The sequence below is a fragment of the Mytilus californianus genome, unplaced genomic scaffold, assembly GCF_021869535.1.
Source record: "Mytilus californianus isolate M0D057914Y unplaced genomic scaffold, xbMytCali1.0.p SCAF_3, whole genome shotgun sequence".
NCBI lineage: Eukaryota > Metazoa > Mollusca > Bivalvia > Mytilida > Mytilidae > Mytilus > Mytilus californianus.
The window spans coordinates 58,106,867-58,125,736 of NW_026262679.1; the positions used below are offsets into that span (position 1 = coordinate 58,106,867).

The window sequence follows — 18,870 nt, forward strand, 5'->3', positions numbered from 1 at the left end:
ATATCTTTATATTTACAATATGATAGAATATAATTCAAAAATAAAATTAGTTAAGGTGAATTAAATAAGGGTTTATAATGTCTTTGGTGCGTTTAAATATTAAAAGATATTAATAAAAAATAGTATGTACACAGCACAAATTGCGGCAATATGATTCAACGTTTTGCGAGAAAATATGAATGCCTGCTCAAATCCGAGGATTTGTATAGCAATCTATTAGAAAAATCTGGGACTATTATACTCACTTGTTAGTATAATAGTCCCAGGAAAAATCGAATTATTACAAAAGAGTGTCCACCATGCACTTGCACTGCACTATTATTAGAATAGTAGAATAGAATGATAAATAAATGGATGAAAATTTTATATACATGTAACTCGGTTTTATCATATAATTGTATAAAATAATGGTATAATTGTACCCCTTGATAAAACTAATTTAATAAATATGAAGAATTGTCTTAGCCGTGTGATATGACTTTTGTTATCAACTGCTTCCGGTATATATCAACTGTTTCCGGTTTATATCAACTGATTCCGGTTATTATCGCATGCCTTTCTTTAACGGAATCGCAAAGCATTTCGACGTCATTCTGCAAATTCCGGAAAATGAACCTCAGTGGTACATTTAAGTGAAAAACATAGCTAAGTAGACTAACAGAAGGAATATTTGGAAACAGAAAAAATATATTATTAAAAAACGCAAAACCTGGGAACAGTATACCTAATAGTCAATATATATATGTTCCTGGCAAAACAAATAATACAATAAATGAATTTTATAAAGTTTTAAAAAAGTTTTCATGCCTGTATGGCTTCTGCTGAAGTATATGATAAAAAGAACATAACATGTCATTTTTCATATCAGACCCCTTATCAGCCCATGGTCAAAATCATCCCTCGAGCCTGTCGGCTCTCGGGCTGATATCATGACATAGGGCTGATAAGGGGTCTGATATGAAAAATGCAATGTTATAATCTATATATATACAAACATTAATATATTATAATATAAAATTATATACATGACAACAAACCAGAGTATACTGATTTGTATCACTACAAATTCAATTTAATAGTTTTTACGGCGAGGTTAAATTCCCTGTCATTTATTCATCATCCACGCACGTACAAGTCTCAGAAAAAAATATATATCTGTACATTAACCTCACTTTCAGGTATACAGATGTGATTTTTCTGAGACAAGTGCTTGTGACCATCCACATCCGATGTTCAGTACTTCAGTACTTTGATTATAGAATTTTTCCTACCGACATGCGCATGTGTGACGTGTCACTTCCTTTCGGCACGACAACAAACTTGAGAAGATGGAAACACACGTTTCATATTTTATTTTTGTCCTTGTCATATCTTTGACAAATGCTCTTTACTTCCACATCGGCGAAACAGAGAAAAAATGCTTCATCGAAGAAATTCCAGACGAAACTATGGTTGTAGGTGCGTGTAAATTGTAACACAAGTTTAAAATCTGTCACACATATACTGGACTTCATGATGAAGTTCATCCCCCTTTTTTGAATATCGTGCAGTTGATAAACTTTGAATACTTTATTTTGACAAGGGTCTATTCTTCACAGTTAGAAATCATCACCATCAGTTAAAAATTGGTAACAAGGAAACATTTATTCGGAACTTATTTGATTTGTTTCGCGCATATACATGTATACTGTATACCAAGGCTTCCAAAACGGTCGTATATTCCGTGGGTAAAGCATGAAACGGTCATCTACTTTTTCAAGACTTTCTTAAGAGAAGGTCATTTTAACATAATTCGGGATCTTTTTGACCCAACCTTTTACCCTTAACAGCCACACATTTCCGGTCATAAAAGTGACATGATCATTATTACATTAAGTACTATCAAAACAACCCCTACTTTAATACCTTCTCATTTTAATCAATGCTTATTAGTTGTCGAACAGCTGAAATTTACCTGTTCAGGTGACAGGTAAACTATTTTGAACCAGACATTGATCGATCTATTCAAAGTTATTTTCTTACATTTCAGCGGTTTGTATCTAATTAATTTAGTCTAAAAGATTTAAATTATCAGAAATACGTTTACAAATATGATTTGATGAAAAAATTAAAAAGGTGAAAAATGAAAAATCGTCATAACTACGTTGTTTGAACCAGAGACATGTCTCTGTTTGAACTAGTACACGTGTGCGCATGTGCGAAGGTGTGAAATTTAATTATGCATACTAATTTCTTCAAAAAATGCTTAAATTTTCATTGATACCTTTATCTCGCGTTTATTTTGAATATTTTCTTGTAGAAAGAGCTACTTACACTCATTCATGCTTTGCAAACGTTCACGGAATTTACATATCCGTCTGGTCCGTGTTTTACCATTGTCAAGATAACATCCGGTTTTAGATTTAAAAACGAAAGTAAAATTTTTGACAACGTTTTTTTGCACAAATAAAGAGTCTAAGGCATATATAAGTACGCTGATGTTGCACACTTCGAATGATGCACTGCCAATTTAACAGTTTACGTCAGAACTTCGAATTTGAATGAAAGAAAATTTAAACTCTTTTTTTTTTTTTTTAATCATCAATCATTGGGATGGCCAACTCGGCAACTGATTACCATAATTGCCTTCTGTTTATTTAGTCTTAAGGGATTAAATTCAGGATAATATATGTCCGGCTGGCTAAAAAAAAAATTTTGGAAGCCCTGGTTGGTGATCCATTTTGTAATATATTGCGTGTGTAATTTTGCTGTCATACATGCGCACAAATTATTTTCGATTCAATCGTACTAGTTTAGATCGATCTCTGCATTCACATTTAAAGTAAGATTGGTTCACTTTAGATCGATTCAAACTAAACAACCTCTTTTGGTGTTTTAGTTTAGACCGATTCAAGATCGATTCAAAGCATTCACTTTGGGCTTAAATCGATCTAAAGTGAACCAATCTAGTTTAAATCGATCTAAATGTCCAAGTGTGAATGGGGTCTTACACACTGGAGGCTGATTTAAACATGCTAGCTTTAAATATAGATTGGAGAAAAAACATTATTACCCTAGTCCCTACTCCTGCACATTATTTTGACTCCAAGTCAAACAGACTTAATAATAAGGTGTAGTATGATTGCCAATAAGACAGCCATCTACATGTACATGTACCAAAGTCTTGAGTGATGTAAGCAACTAGAGGCCAGTGAACACCCTCCATTCAATGAGCAAAACCCATTCCATATTATAGTCAGCTATAAAAGGTCATGACATGACAAAATATGAAACAGTTCAAAAGTGGAAAAAATACAAAACTATAAACTAATATGTCTTCATGATAAACTTTGGAATGTACAGGCCCGAAGCTGAATTTTATGAAAATTTTACTAGTAAGATTCTATTGGCTTGTAGAGATGATTTTTACAGGCCCGATATCATTTTTACAAGCCTGGGCTGGTGGGCCTGTGGTTGAGGGTGAAGACTGTTTAAAATAAATGACAAATATGACAGACAGCAACAATATATATATCCAAATGCCAATTGTAAAATCTTTTGATTGACTTAATGTCCTGCATAGGCCTGAATTTAGAGAAGATAAAAAATGAGTGTGTTGAGACACTGAATTTTATTTTACTGCTGAAGATTTGGAAATTTTTGGCTATTAATCCAACAGGATATAGTTTAAAAAAAACTAAAAACTCACATTTTAAATTTTGATAGCATTATATGTAAAATGTTCATCATATACTACATGTATGCACAATTTTGTGAAATCATCATAATTGTGTTTATTATTCAACAATCCCAATAATAAATGCATAGAAAAAAATAAATGTACAGTGAGTAATTTAGAAAAAATGTTCATCTGATTGTCCAAAAGTTATAGACACAAATGCTCTTTTGAGGTACACAAAATTTAGCCTTATTTTACCATGGTTACACATGTCTATCAAGAATGGACAACAGGAATTCCTTTAATCTTCACATGGAACTAAATCCTTAGTGACAAACTTTCTGTGCTGGTCTGTTACAGTATTGTATAATTATTTGTCAATATACAAAAAATGTATGTGGCTTTCTTATTATTATATAGTATGAATTACAGGTCATTATAAAGTGGAAGTTTTTGACAAGAATACTAATAACTATGTCCCATCTGTGCCTGGATGGGGCATGCATGTAGAGATACAAGATCCAGATGATAAAGTGGTTTTATCACGGGTAAGCCAAACTGTCAAATAATTCCATGCACGAGGACATTTTCTTCATGGATTCACCTTAAATGATTAGTATGTCAAGGACTTTAGTAGGCGGCGAATAAGGTGAAGAAGTGTAGAAAGTGTCCTGTTACTATATATTGGTATCATCAAACTGGCAACTAAGTTTATTTGTCTCTGGAGAAAGATTAAGAAAAATAAAAAGCCTCTAAACTGACAATAAAATCTGATCACTCATCAGATATTCTTAAGGTTGTCGGACATGCAAATGTATGATCGATAAAATCATAAATCTTTTGAATCACTGCTTTAATACTGCATAAAAAGCAGTATTGTATATTTAAATAAAAACTAAGTTGTCAGTTACTGTAAATTCAGAAATTAATGCATGAGTTTATTATTGCAAGTCTGTTCAAAGTCCAAAATATAAAATGTAAGATAAAAACATTAGAAAAAAAATTGTTATTGGAATGAACATCCCACTGATACAGTTGCAATTCTGCATTAATTAAAGCATTGTAATAATATCTGAATTTACAGTATGTAAGATGATACAGTTGTGTTAATTTTAAGCTTCTTGTTGCACGTTGCATTGTGTTACAATTACTGATTACAGGAAAGTACAAAGTTCAAGTGTATGATTTTTCTGTGAAGGAATATCATCCCTCAGCACCAGGGTTTGGTATGTTAGTGGAGGTCAAAGACCCTGACGAAAACATTGTTCTGTCCAGGGTGAGTCAATTGTCCTAGTAGTCAGGTGTTTCTGTGTGTTTTTTTTAAAGAAAACATCAAGATTGGATATTGTAAATGATAGTGGGGCTTTTTATTTGTTATCTGAAAAACTTAAGCAGGATTTAGCATAAATAGAATATAGTTGTAAGTTTTTTTTTTTATCAGAAAAAGAAATCCATTTACTGTTTTGATTTCAATTATTCATGGATGAAACGATTTGAAGGGAAATTTCATTCAAATATATGCAAATTTTAATTTAATACTGGATTAACTACATCTTTTCCTAATAATTTGGTACACTAATATTAATAGTGTTGATGTTTTCAGTAGTGTATAAAACTGCTCGCACAGAAAATTGCTTTGTAACTGACATTCTAGGACATGGTTGATTGGCATTATCTTCCTTTGTTTGGAACTGGACATTTTCACTTCTTCGCATTAGTATGAGCATTTTATTAGTTTTTAGATATTCACTTTCATTTGATGCATTAGTTAATGTATAGCCCTTACAAGGTTTTTATTTTCCCACTTATTTATTGTATATCAGTTAAATGATAACTTGCCTACATGTAGGTATGTATATTGCTGGAAAACCCACATTTTCGGCTCTTTAATCATTGCCATTACACTTCAGTTTAACTACATCAACAATATTGTGTGAACATCCAAAGGGAATTTAACCAGGTTGACACAAGTGTTTAATTAAGGATCCCATTTTTTGTGTTTTTGATTATAATCATAAAGCTTGAACACTATATATATATAAATACAATGTAGAGAAATAAAAACATTAAGCAGCAAAATAATCAGCTATACAAGATGTACTGGTACAAATAAGTCCAAAATGGCAAAACTAATTGGTTGATTGATTGATATTTGGTGTTTAACATCACATTCAACACATTGGCTATTTTGTGGCGGTCAGTTTTTATTGATAGATGAAGCCAGAGTGCCTGGAGAGAACCACATACCTTTGGCATGAAACTAACAATCCTAATGAATTAAGACTGGAGTTGAACACACCTGCCATGTGTGGGGTTGGAAGTCACAACCTCAGTGTTGACAGGCTAGTGATACAGTAAATGCATTACTTAGACTACTTTGGCCACAGATGCAAATCAAACTAATTGGTCAACTCTTTATATGAGTTATTGGTCTTCAATGACAATTTGTAGCAATTACTGCTAAAAAAAATTGTGGTAGATAGAGAGAAACTGTTAACAACAAAATAAGATCAACAAGTAAAATGAAATAAGCCAAAATTAGTGATGGATTCAGGTGTGAGTTTTCCCCCTTTTTGGTCATGAAAATTTGTTTTTGGCATTAAATCATCACAATATTTGTACCATTTGTGATGATTATCTTGAAAACTATAATGGATAGACAAATTCTTTCTGTCCAGCAAGAATGATTAGGAAGACCAGACTTTGTCCCACACATATTCCATTTAGCACATATATTCTTGTTGCATTGATTGTTAGGAAATTGCTGTGTGAGCAATACAGGCTCATTGAAGCCTTTATCATGTTTAGTTTATGATTGGAAAGATATTATGGAAGAATGTATTTTATTTCATTGTATGATGACTAGTAGTTAGTCTAGTACCAAATGAGAAAAGTTTGTATGCATGAAGACAGTTTTTTATTGCATAATAACATATATATATGCATGAACCAGATATTATAATTTATTGTTTTATATATATATTTTGGCCATACCAATTACATTTTATTAATAATTTGTAAAAATGAAGTACTTGTGATTTTTTTTCTTCAAAACTTTATTATGAAAGGCAAGGTATTGTAATGTAAAGCAGGAATTGTACTTTATAAATTAGAAAAAGTGTAGAACAACGCTGCAAGGAACTTTTAAAGAAAGACAAATTAAGTTGTTGTGACCTAATTATAATATTTGGTTCAAAGGGTTTGTTTACATTTAGCTTAAACTATATCAAGATTGCAACTGCTAAAATGAGTATAAGATATGAAACTTTTGTTGATACATTTAACAGTATTATTTTTCAGATTGACTAATATCTTCATGAACAAATTACACAGATGTGTACATTTCATAGTTTATATTTTTTTGCAAATTTCAAACATTTAGCATTTATTTGGCATTATTTGTTAAAAAAAAAAACAGCAAAAAAATAAGTGTCATTGCAACATTTAATGTTTGATTAAAAGTTGAAAAACTGTCTGATCATTTGGTTCCAAAAATAGATCAACTTATTAAAAACCTATTCTTGCTATTTTGGCTAGAAAAAAATGTACTTTCTGAGAGCTAGGGAGGGAAGTGATTAATTTGAATGGATTGTACCTACTTGTAAATATATAGACAAGACACAAAATAGCTTAATGATTGGTTGAATTTGAATTTATTACCTGCTACTGCAGTATATATGAATTTATGGTTGCTGTTTGTGGTATTGTTTTTATGGAGAAAAAAATCACTTGAAATAAATCAAAAGGCAAGTTATTTTTCAATTTTTTTTTATTAGTATTATGTTTTTTTGTAGACCTATGCAGCAGAGGGACGATTTACATTTACTTCTCATACTGCTGGTGAACATATCATCTGTTTACACTCAAATTCGTCAGCATGGTTTGCTAGTGGTCAGTTGGTAAGTAATTTCATGAAAGAGATGATTGTTCACTCTGCCATAAAATTCAAAACATCAAATTTTAATTGGGAAATTTGAAATTTGAAGGGGGAATCTTTTAATAACTCATATCTATATATCTGGAAAAGTAAGAGTTTACTACAGCGAGTATTTGACAATGTTTTTGATTAAATCTCATTTGAATAAAATCTTGGATCCATTTTTAGACTCTTCAAAATAGGCTCCAAATTACAATGAAATAAATTCAGAATAATTAAACACCACGTACATGAATTAAACAACAAGTTTGATTTTAATGACATGATTATTAAAAAAAGATGTTAAGATCAGTGTGAATATGTCATTGACATTTTTTAATGTTTAGAGAGGGAACAAATTTTTCTTAAAAATGTTTGAATTTTCATAATTCTTTTTGCAATATTTCAGAAATTTACAAAGTAGTCATGGGCTTAGAATAGCAATATAAATCCTATAATACATGGAGAACGTTCATGTACTGAAATGAACGAGCAATCATTAGCAATGACCCAATACAAAAATATTATTCATTCATTATGTTTAAAATGATAATTTTTTTCTGTTGTAGAGAGTACATTTAGACATCCAAGTTGGAGAACATGCAGTAGACTATGCCCAGATACAAGCTAAAGACAAACTGTCAGAATTACAGCTACGTATCAGACAATTGTTAGACCAAGTAGAACAAATTACCAAAGAACAGAATTACCAGAGGGTAAGTTTATTTTGTGTTTATTGTCATAATTTCAGCTAATAAAAACACAGTTCTTGGTGGTCATAAGTGAGTACTGAACTATAAATTTCCCTGTATTTTACATAAGAACAATTTTTCAAAACATATTGAGAAAACATGTCGTATCCGCACTGTTCAATATAGAAATTCGATATTTGGTGTTTTATTAACATTGTATGAGGTCCCAATTTTTATACGACCGCAAAAATTAAAAAATTTTTGGTCGTATATTGGTATGACGTTGGCGTTGTCGTCGTCCGAAGACACATTGGTTTTCGCACTCTAACTTTAGTTTAAGTGAATGGATCTCCATGAAATTTTACCATAAGGTTCAATACCACGAAAGGAAGGTTGGGATTGATTTTGGGGGTTATGGTACCAACAGTTAAGGAATTAGGGGCCAAAAATAAGCATTTTTGTAACTTCCAGACAATAACTTGTGTGTAAGTGTATGGATCTCTCTGACATTGTACCACAAGGTTCCATATCACAAAGGAAAGGCTGTAATTGATTTTGGGGGTAATTGCCTCAAAATTTTAGGAATTAGGGGCCAAAAAAGGGGCAAAAAACAAGCATTTTTCTAGTTTCATGACAATAACTTGTGTGTAAGTGTTTGGATATTTCTGAAATTGTACTACAAGGTTCCATATCACAAAGGGAAAGCTGGAATTGAGTTTGGGGGTAATTGCCCGAAACGTTTAGGAATTGGGGGCCAAAAAGGGGCCAAAAATAAGCATTTTTCTAGTTTCCAGACAATAACTTGTGTTCAAGTGTATGGATCTCTCTGAAATTGTACTGCAAGGTACCATACCACAAAGGGAAGGCTGGGATTGAGTTTGGGGGTGATGAATCATAAGGGGGTTCAAAAAATTTGGGGGGGGGATTTTTTTTTACTTTTTTTTTCTTTTTTTCCTTTTTTTTTTTCTTTTAAAATTTTCCATTTTAAGTTGGTTATTTCTGATTAATATTTAAAAGCAAATAATAATGATATGGTAGGAGATACACACCAAACAGGATGTGTAAATTATTATATAACTAGTATTGTGCAATAGCAAGAAATTTTCAATTGCACAGTATTGCACAATAGCAAGAAATCTTCAATTGCACAGTATTGCGCAATAGCAAGAAATCTTCAATTGCACAGTATTGCGCAATAGCAAGAAATATCCAATAGCACAATATTGCGCAATAGCAAGAAATTGTCAATTGTACAGTATTGCGCAATAGCAAGAAATATTCAATTGCACAGTATTGTGCAAAAGAAGATACTTCGTATAAATTGCTTATTTCTTGATCAATTTCAATGGGGTTTTATTCTTGAATCCTTGGGGTTCTTTAATATGCTGAATCTAACCGTGTATTTTAAGTTTTTGGATTTTGGGCCCCGTTTTTAAATTGGTCCACATTGAGGTCCAAAGGGTCCAAAATTTAACTTTGTTTGATTTCATCAAAAATTGAATTATTGGGGTTCTTTGATATGCCGAATCTAACCGTGTATTTAGATTCTTAATTTTTGGTTCCGCTTACAAATTGGTCTACATTAAGGTCCAAAGGGTCCAAAATTAAACTTATTTTGATTTCAACAAAAATTGAATTCTTAAGGTTCTTTGATATGCTGAATCTAAACATGTATTTAGATTTTAGATTTTTGGCCCAGTTTTCAAGTTGGTCCAAATTGGGGTCCAAAATTAAACTTTGTTTGATTTCAACAAAAATTGAATATATGGGGTTCTTTGATATGCTGAATCTAACCATGTATTTAGATTTTTGATTTTTGGGCCCCATTATCAACTTTGTCCACATTGAAGTCAAAAGGGTCCAAAATTAAACTTTGTTTGATTTCATCAAAAATTGAATTCTTGGGGTTCTTTGATATGCTGAATCTAACCATGTATTTAGATTTTGGATATTGGACCATAATAGGTGAATGTCCAATTTAAAATTTTTAAGTTCTTAGACCACATTCATTCTGTGTCAGAAACCTATGCTGTGTCAAATATTTAATCACAATCCAAATTCAGAGCTGTATCAAGCTTGAATGTTGTGTCCATACTTGCCCCAACTGTTCAGGGTTCGACCTCTGCGGTTGTATCAAGCTGCGCCCTGCGGAGCATTTTATTCTTTTTGTCTTTTGTTTTTGGCCATACTGTTGTTTTTTATTATATCCCACTTAAAAAAAAGTAGGGGTATACTGTTTTACCTCTGTCTGTCCGTCCATCTGTCCATCCATCCATCCATCCGTCAGTCCATCCGATCCGTCAGTCCATCCATCTGTCCCATGAATATTTTTGTTGCTCCTTTCTCAGGAACTACATTATAAGGATTTTTCAAATTTGGTTTCAGGGTTTATATAAGTCTGAGCTATATCGTGTGATGAGTTTTCAGATGCATCACTCAACAACTTCCTGTTTACCAAAATATTTGGGCAGGGGTATCATCAGTGAGCAGTAGCTCGCAGTTTCACTTGTTCATTCAATTTTCAACTTATGTTTTTTTGTTGGTCTCATTTCTTTTTTTTTTATACGACCGCAAAAAATTTGTGCGGTCGTATATTGGTATGACGTTGGCGTCGTCGTCGTCATCGTTGTTGTCGTCGTCCGAAGACACATTGGTTTTCGCACTCTAACTTTAGTTTAAGTGAATGTATCTCTATGAAATTTTACCATAAGGTTCAATACCACAAAAGGAAGGTTGGGATTGATTTTGGGGGTTATGGTACCAATAGTTAAGGAATTAGGGGCCAAAAAGGGGCCAAAAATAAGCATTTTTGTGACTTCCAGACATAACTTGTGTGTTAGTGTATGGATCTCTCTGACATTGTACCACAAGGTTCCATTTCACACAGGGAATGCTGGGATTGATTTTGGGGGTAATTGCCTCAAAATATTAGGAATAAGGGCAAAAAAAGGGGCAAAAAACAAGCATTTTTCTAGTTTCATGACAATAACTTGTGTGTAAGTGTATGGATCTTTTTGAAATTGTACTACAAGGTTCCATATCACAAAGGGAAAGCTGGAATTGAGTTTGGGGGTAATTGCCCAAAACGTTTAGGAATAAGTGGCCAAAAAGGGGCCAAAAATAAGCATTTTTGTAACTTTCAGACATAACTTGTGTGTTAGTGTATGGATCTCTCTGAAATTGTACCACAAGGTTCCATATCACACAGGGAATGCTGGGATTGATTTTGGGGGTAATTACCTCAAAATATTAGGAATTAGGGGCCAAAAAAGGGGCAAAAAACAAGCATTTTTCTAGTTTCATGATAATAACTTGTGTGTAAGTGTATGGATCTTTCTGAAATTGCACTACAAGGTTCCATATCACAAAGGGAAAGCTGGAATTGAGTTTGGGGGTAATTGCCCAAAACGTTTAGGAAGAAGGGGCCAAAAAGGGGCCAAAAATAAGCATTTTTCTCTTTTCCAGTCAATAACTTGTGTTCAAGTGTATGGATCTCTCTGAAATTGTACTGCAAGGAACCATACCACAAAGGGAAGGCTGGGATTGAGTTTGGGGGTGATGAATCATAAGGGGGTTCAAAAAATTGGGGGGGGATTTTTTTTTTTTTTTCCTTTTTTTTCTTTTTTTCTTTTTTTTTTTTCTTTTAAAAATTTCCATTTTAAGTTGGTTATTTCTGTTTTATATTTAAAAGCAAATAATAATGATATGGTAGGAGATACACACCAAACAGGATGTGTAAATTATTATATAATTAGTATTGTGCAATAGCAAGAAATTTTCAATTGCACAGTATTGCACAATAGCAAGAAATCTTCTATTGCACAGTATTGCGCAATAGCAAGAAATCTTTTATTGCACAGTATTGTGCAATAGCAAGAAATATCCAATAGCACAATATTGCGCAATAGCAAGAAATTGTCAATTGTACAGTATTGCGCAATAGCAAGAAATATTCAATTGCACAGTATTGTGCAAAAGAAGATACTTCGTAAAAATTGCTTATTTCTTGACCAATTTCAACGGGGTAAATTATTCTTGAATTCTTGGGGTTCTTTGATATGCTGATTCTAACCTTGTATTAAGTTTTTGGATTTTGGGCCCCGTTTTTAAATTGGTCCACATTGAGGTCCAAAGGGTCCAAAATTAAACTTTGTTTGATTTCATCAAAAATTGAATTATTGGGGGTCTTTGATATGCCGAATCTAACCGTGTATTTAGATTCTTAATTTTTGGTTCCGCTTACAAATTGGTCTACATTAAGGTCCAAAGGGTCCAAAATTAAACTTATTTTGATTTTAACAAAAATTGAATTCTTAGGGTTCTTTGATATGCTGAATCTAAACATGTATTTAGATTTTTGATTATGGGCCCAGTTTTCAAATTGGTCCAAATCGGGGTCCAAAATTAAACTTTGTTTGATTTCAACAAAAATTGAATATATGGGGTTCTTTGATATGCTGAATCCAACCATGTATTTAGATTTTTGATTTTTGGGCCCCATTATCAACTTTGTCCACATTGAGGTCAAAAGGGTCCAAAATTAAACTTTGTTTGATTTCATCAAAAATTGAATTCTTGGGGTTCTTTGATATGCTGAATCTAACCATGTATTTAGATTTTGGATATTGGACCATAATAGGTGAATGTCCAATTTAAAATTTTTAAGTTCTTAGACCACATTCATTCTTTGTCAGAAACCTATGCTGTGTCAAATATTTAATCACAATCCAAATTCAGAGCTGTATCAAGCTTGAATGTTGTGTCCATACTTGCCCCAACTGTTCAGGGTTTGACCTCGTATCAAGCTGCGCCCTGTGGAGCATTTTATTATATTTGCCCTGAGGAGAGAATGCATTTTGTATTATTCAGTATTATTGTGAGAATTTTCAAAGCATAGAAGGCTTCAATTTTGCCAAAATGTAAATAATAATTTAGTGCAACAGGGCCATTGTTAAACAAATAAGTTATTTCAATTTACTTTTAAAGCCCTATGACCATTATTTCTAATCCATAATCATCCTGCCTGAATTCATCCTCATAATCTGCAGTAGGATTTTCTGATTCACATTTAATTACAGAACTGTTCATACACTATGTATTAAGTGTACACACTTTGGTTTATTTTCAAATAACATTTTATTTCTTGTGTTCCATTTAAAATACTTTAATTTTCTTTCACACTTTAATGCTATTACAACAACAATGGCTGGTATATGCAACTTGTCTGTTATGTCTCATTTACAGTGAAGTATAAATTGAATTGTCATTTGTACCCCGCACCTGGTGGCGGGCTTCAGCTGGCCCCTACACAAAAATGTACAATATTTGAATAACTAAAATGTCCATAATTTTCTGATCTTGTATTTTTCAGTACCGAGAAGAGAGATTTAGACAGACAAGTGAAAGTACTAACCAAAGAGTATTATGGTGGTCAATAGCTCAGACTCTTATTTTACTGGTTACAGGATTTTGGCAGATGAAACATCTAAAGAGCTTTTTTGAAGCTAAAAAACTTGTATAATACAAAATATTTTAGATGATAAGTTTAACAAATATAGATAAAAATCAGAAAAGCTGAGTTTTGGGGGGATCAAGTTTTTAGGAAACAGATTAGAAAAAAATTATGACTTTTCATATAGAAATCCATTGATTTTTAAAAGAAAGTATTATTGAGCAGGGATTTTTTTGTCAAATAACCTATTAAAAGGACAAAAATTGAAATATTTATATAATTTTGAAAGAAAAAAAATCAGTAAATTTATTAGTAATTTTACAAACAGTTTAGGGTATGTTTTAAATAACTCATCATGAAATACATTATCATGTGTTCCCGACATTTAATTTTTTTATGTTCTTGTGTGAAAGAAATGTGTGGGTGTGTGTTGGAGAATGGGAGCTTTAACTTTATATTTTTGTGAATGAAACTCATAATAGTTACTTCAGGATTTGTGTGTTGCAGACTTGTATGTTGTAAAATATACATCCTTGTCAAGGTTATAGTGAATAAGGAAGATATAAAAAGGGAATAATGAAAAAGGAAATAGGTCAAAATAACCGTCAAATGTATAAAACAATATTTTATGATTCTACCTGTCAATTTTTATTTTTTTTTTAATTTAAAACTTACAATTCTTTTGTCTATTTGGGGGATGATCTAAAATTAAATTTAGTTTTGATTGATATAACAGTTTGTTATTTTGCTGAGGTCTTAATAATACTTGTTCTCTGAAGTGTTTGGCATATTTTTTATATATCACCTAGTTTAACTTTTATTAACGGAATATGTTAACTTCTGCAGATGCCACATACAAAAAGTACTAAAATTATAGAGGTGCCACAAAGAATGTACTATTATTCTCTGATGATTTTGTGTAGCAAATGTATTATAAAACATTGGAATCTTTCAAAATAAATCATTGGTGCTTTCAATTCTTTTATTGTATCAAAGATTTTCCATTCTCAAGATTTGCTGATCTCTCTCATCTTACTTCTGTAAGTTCTCTTTTAGAAATGATTGAATGGAATAAGATTTAGGATGTACTTAGAATAAATAATTTGTATTTAGGTTGGTTACAGTATTTTCTGATTACCCAACTCATTAAACTATGGATCGTCAAATAAGATGTATTGAAATTTCTACAAACCTTTTCATATTTGTCACAAAAGGATAACAAGAATAGAATATTCATTCATATTTTTAAAAATGTTATATTAATGTAAATCTCACATTTTACATCTTGTTCATTTTTTCGCAAGGAAAATAATGATTTAATATGATATTGAAGTATTGTTGTTGATTAGTCTAGTCCAATTATATTTAAAAGAAAGAAATTGATTTATTACAATTACAAAAAATTTGCTATTCATCATATCTGAACTTCATGGTTTAAAAGACATTAAGTTTATGTGAGATGGGTTGAAAATAAATAGTGCTTTATGCCTACAGATTTTTTAATGTAAATAGAGATTGTATTTATTTTATAAGTATATACTAGTTAATTTAACGCTTTATTATAAAATTGCTGGTCTGGTGCACTAATTTTTTTTCCATTTCTGCTGAGTATATAGCAGGTATTTCTGTTTAAGTTTATAGCACTTTATATATATTGTCTTAACTTATGTTGGAGTACACATAGTGGGATTAAATGTTAACTTAAATGTCAGACTGGATAAGATCGAGCCATAAAAAATCATAAATAATCATAAAAAACTTCTGTAAATTTTTTAATGCAACCAACATCCAGTCATGTTTTTATGTTGAATTAATTGCAACATGGTTGTTGGTCAAAAAACCAAAAACACCACAATTTAAAGAAAATATATATGATGACTTTCTGTTTTAAACAATTTAGATGAAGATTTTGACAGATTTTTGTAACATTCTGTTTGTATGAATGAAGGTATGTGGTTATAATATTTTTTTCTTCTTCATATGGAATTAAGCTGTGTTAAGTATTTTGATTTATGTATTGTCTTGTGTGTGCAAGTGTTTTTCTGTACCTTCTTTTTTTGTTTCTGGATACTTGCATAAGAGTATTTTAAAAAGTAAAAAACTTAAATGTACAGTTTTTTTGTATTTTTGTTCAACATGCCTCTCCTTAAAACCAATGGGAAATAATAGAAATAACTAGACATCATTGATCATTGAGATGGGAACCATCTCTGTGGGCCCCGCTGACCTTGAACTTTGACCTAGGAAGTTGTACAAACATTATGATACAACCTCTGGTGTTGGTTAATATACATGTCAAGTATAAAGTAAGAAATTATAACGGTTCTCTAGATATAGAGCGGACACAATTTGGGACGGACGGACAGACTGATCACTATAGGGCAACCCGCCACTACGCGGGGCCCTAACAAATATAAGTATATATTAAAAAAACACAACACAATAAAAATCTTTGAAAAATAAATTTGAATAATTTAAAAGATATTGGAAAGAAATGCATGAAAACATAAGCATAAAAGTAAAAATTAAATTGTTCGATTTGAAAACTATTTATGAACTGAATACTTATGTTGTAAGTTTTATGACATAACAATACAAATGATGTATTAGAAAAAAACGAACATGGGGTTTCCATCCATGACACAAAATCAATACATGCACAGCAGAAACCACTAAAAGCAAAGAAAAAACACTTTTATTGCTGTTCTTCATCTCAAAGTCAAAGTGATGCCGTCAATATGGAGCAAATACTCCTAACTCACTGGAAGTTTAAGACAGCCCCAAGCACTTGTTTGAGCTGAAACTATACAAACTGACCATCATCCCACAACTGTGAATTAAAGGGGCAATAGCTGTCAAATTCATGTTCACCGATTTGACTCAAATTCTTATATTTGATGTATAACATACTAAAACTAATAACCAAATTACAAAAAGTCTAAAATAAATAATTAACAATGCATAAGACTCATCAGCTTTTCGTGTGTATTTTAGTCTAGGCACATCTAATTAACCATGGAAATGACCTCCAAAGACTGCCGACAGACATATAACCCCTGTATTTTTAACAAAATTTATGGAAAACACAAAATTTTATATTTAATAGAGTTTCAATCATTTCATGGAAAGAGTTTTAAAAAATATTGGAACACCAATATTATTTTTCTAAGAATGTTCCATATAAACATAAATATAAAAATAGTTGGATAGCGACCACGTGCAATTGGATTTTTCTAGGTCTTTTTGATTTTATGTTATAGGTTAAAACAATATGTTAATCACCGTTTTTGTCTCGCCTTGACGGAGTCAAAAAAGGAGACATAAGTATGCTGTTGCTGGGGGTTGCGGCGTCAACAATGTATTAGTTTGTGATAAGGTCTAGTTTAAATTTATGGTGAGCCACTAGTGGTAGGTAAATGATATATGTTATACAGTTGTATTAGTATTGGTACATCTCATTTCCATGGAGATTATTTGGCCCCACCCCTTCAGTCATGGTCTATTGATTTTGAAACTTTTGCATATATAAAAAAGAAGATATGGTATGATTGCCAATGAGACAACTCTCCACAAGAGACCAAATGACACAGAAATTTACAACTATAGGTCACTGCATGGCCTTTAACAATGAGCAAAAGCGCATACTGTATAGTCAGCTATAAAAGGCCCCGAAATGACAAATGTAAAACAATTCAACCAAGAAAACTAACAGCGTAATTTATGTACAAAATAATGAAGGAAAAACAAATATGTTACACAGCAACACACGACAACCACTGAATTACAGGCTCCTGACTTGGGCAGTGTCATACAGAATGTGGCGGGATTAATTTACATGTTAGTTTTCAGTCATGGTCTATTGACTTTGAAACATTTGCTTAGTTTACATGTATTAGTTTGTGATTAGGTCAGTTATAGGGGAACCATTAGTGGTAGGTCAATGATAATTGGTATGCAGTTGTATAAGCATTAGCACATCTCATTTCCATGGAGAATACTTGGTCTTTACCCCTCAGTCATGGTCTATTGACTTTGAAACTTTTGCTTATTTACATGTGTTAGTTTGTGATTATATCAGTTTAAGATGCATCACTAATGTTAAGTCAATGATATTTGGTTATGCAAATGTATTGGCATTTGCAAGTCTCATTTCCATGGAGATTATATAGCCCCATCCCCTCATCATGGTTCATTGACTTTGAAACTTTTACATAGTTTACAAGTTAATGTTTGTGTTTAGGTTTGTTTAAAGGGAAAGACTTATGACAAGTCAGTGATATTTGGTATGCAGTTGTATTAGCACTGGCACATCTCATTTCCTTGGAGATTGCCTGTAGCCCTGGACCTTCAGTCATGGTTCATTGATTTTGAATATTTGCATAACTTGCATGTTTAAGCATTGCTATTTTAATTTCACTATTTGCATTATCAAAATAACAAAAATGCGAGACATATCTCTGTGTTAACAGTTTATTATCTGTATAAATGTTATTGTTTTTAGATCAAATCAGTCAACAAAATAGTTTACCCTTGTTTCACTTTCAATGTTGACATTCTTTTCCTTTTAGTAGCTGAACATGCCTATTTCATGTGTAACCCATCTCCAGCTAAGGGGTTGAATTGAAGTTCACATGAATACGGAATTATCATGAGGTCAAATTATTCACTTGCAAGTCTATAATGCATCAGCGATGTTTTTGAACCTATTTTGACAAATTTTGGCCAAACTAACTGTGATAAACAAAATATTATTTCAAAATTCCGCTTCTATAAATACTTCAAACAAAAAGAATTGTATATAGATTTTTGTCTAACTCGTAGCTAATGCTCCTTTAAAGAACAAAACCATGGAATAATATCACTAAAATAAATCTGGCAAAGAAACAAAACTTATTGTCATAATTTAGCCCAACAATCACACTGGAGTATGCAAAAACAATTCAAACATTTAGACAACCACAGGGCACATTTAGCATAAAGTATTTTTACTGCATGAAAATGTTCTTTGACATTTGCTTTCTTATTTCTTAAAACTAATATGAAATATGTATTCAATTCTTATATTTACAGTACATTTGACTGTTTAACACATCTAATTCGAATAATCATGATAATTTATCAATAATTTACATATTGTTAACCATGTTTAAAT

The 18,870-nt window shown here is 31.7% G+C and overlaps 1 protein-coding gene across 2 annotated transcripts; it reads left to right on the top strand.

Moving 5' to 3' along the window:
• The first annotated feature begins 1,282 nt into the window (after positions 1-1,282).
• On the top strand, positions 1,283-15,829 carry LOC127733040 (transmembrane emp24 domain-containing protein eca-like). Of its 2 annotated transcripts, none has more exons than XM_052242312.1 (5): positions 1,283-1,458; positions 4,091-4,206; positions 7,453-7,557; positions 8,144-8,290; positions 13,638-15,829. In XM_052242312.1, the coding sequence occupies exons 1-5, from the start codon at positions 1,329-1,331 to the stop codon at positions 13,785-13,787; spliced, it is 648 nt and encodes a 215-aa protein (XP_052098272.1). In that variant the 5' UTR covers positions 1,283-1,328; the 3' UTR covers positions 13,788-15,829. The 2 variants fall into 2 exon arrangements, with proteins under 2 accessions (XP_052098272.1, XP_052098273.1); XM_052242313.1 differs by lacking the exon at positions 4,091-4,206 and adding an exon at positions 4,819-4,934.
• Positions 15,830-18,870: the final 3,041 nt, after the last annotated feature.

What these genes read in the sequence shown, in the direction of transcription:
- LOC127733040 (XM_052242312.1), top strand. Translation starts at nt 1,329, where the DNA reads ATGGAAACACACGTTTCATATTTTATTTTTGTCCTTGTCATATCTTTG. An exon ending in GGTTTGCTAGTGGTCAGTTG is followed by an intron (nt 7,558 to 8,143) that starts GTAAGTAATTTC and finishes TTTCTGTTGTAG; the next exon opens with AGAGTACATTTAGACATCCA. An exon ending in AAGAACAGAATTACCAGAGG is followed by an intron (nt 8,291 to 13,637) that starts GTAAGTTTATTT and finishes TGTATTTTTCAG; the next exon opens with TACCGAGAAGAGAGATTTAG.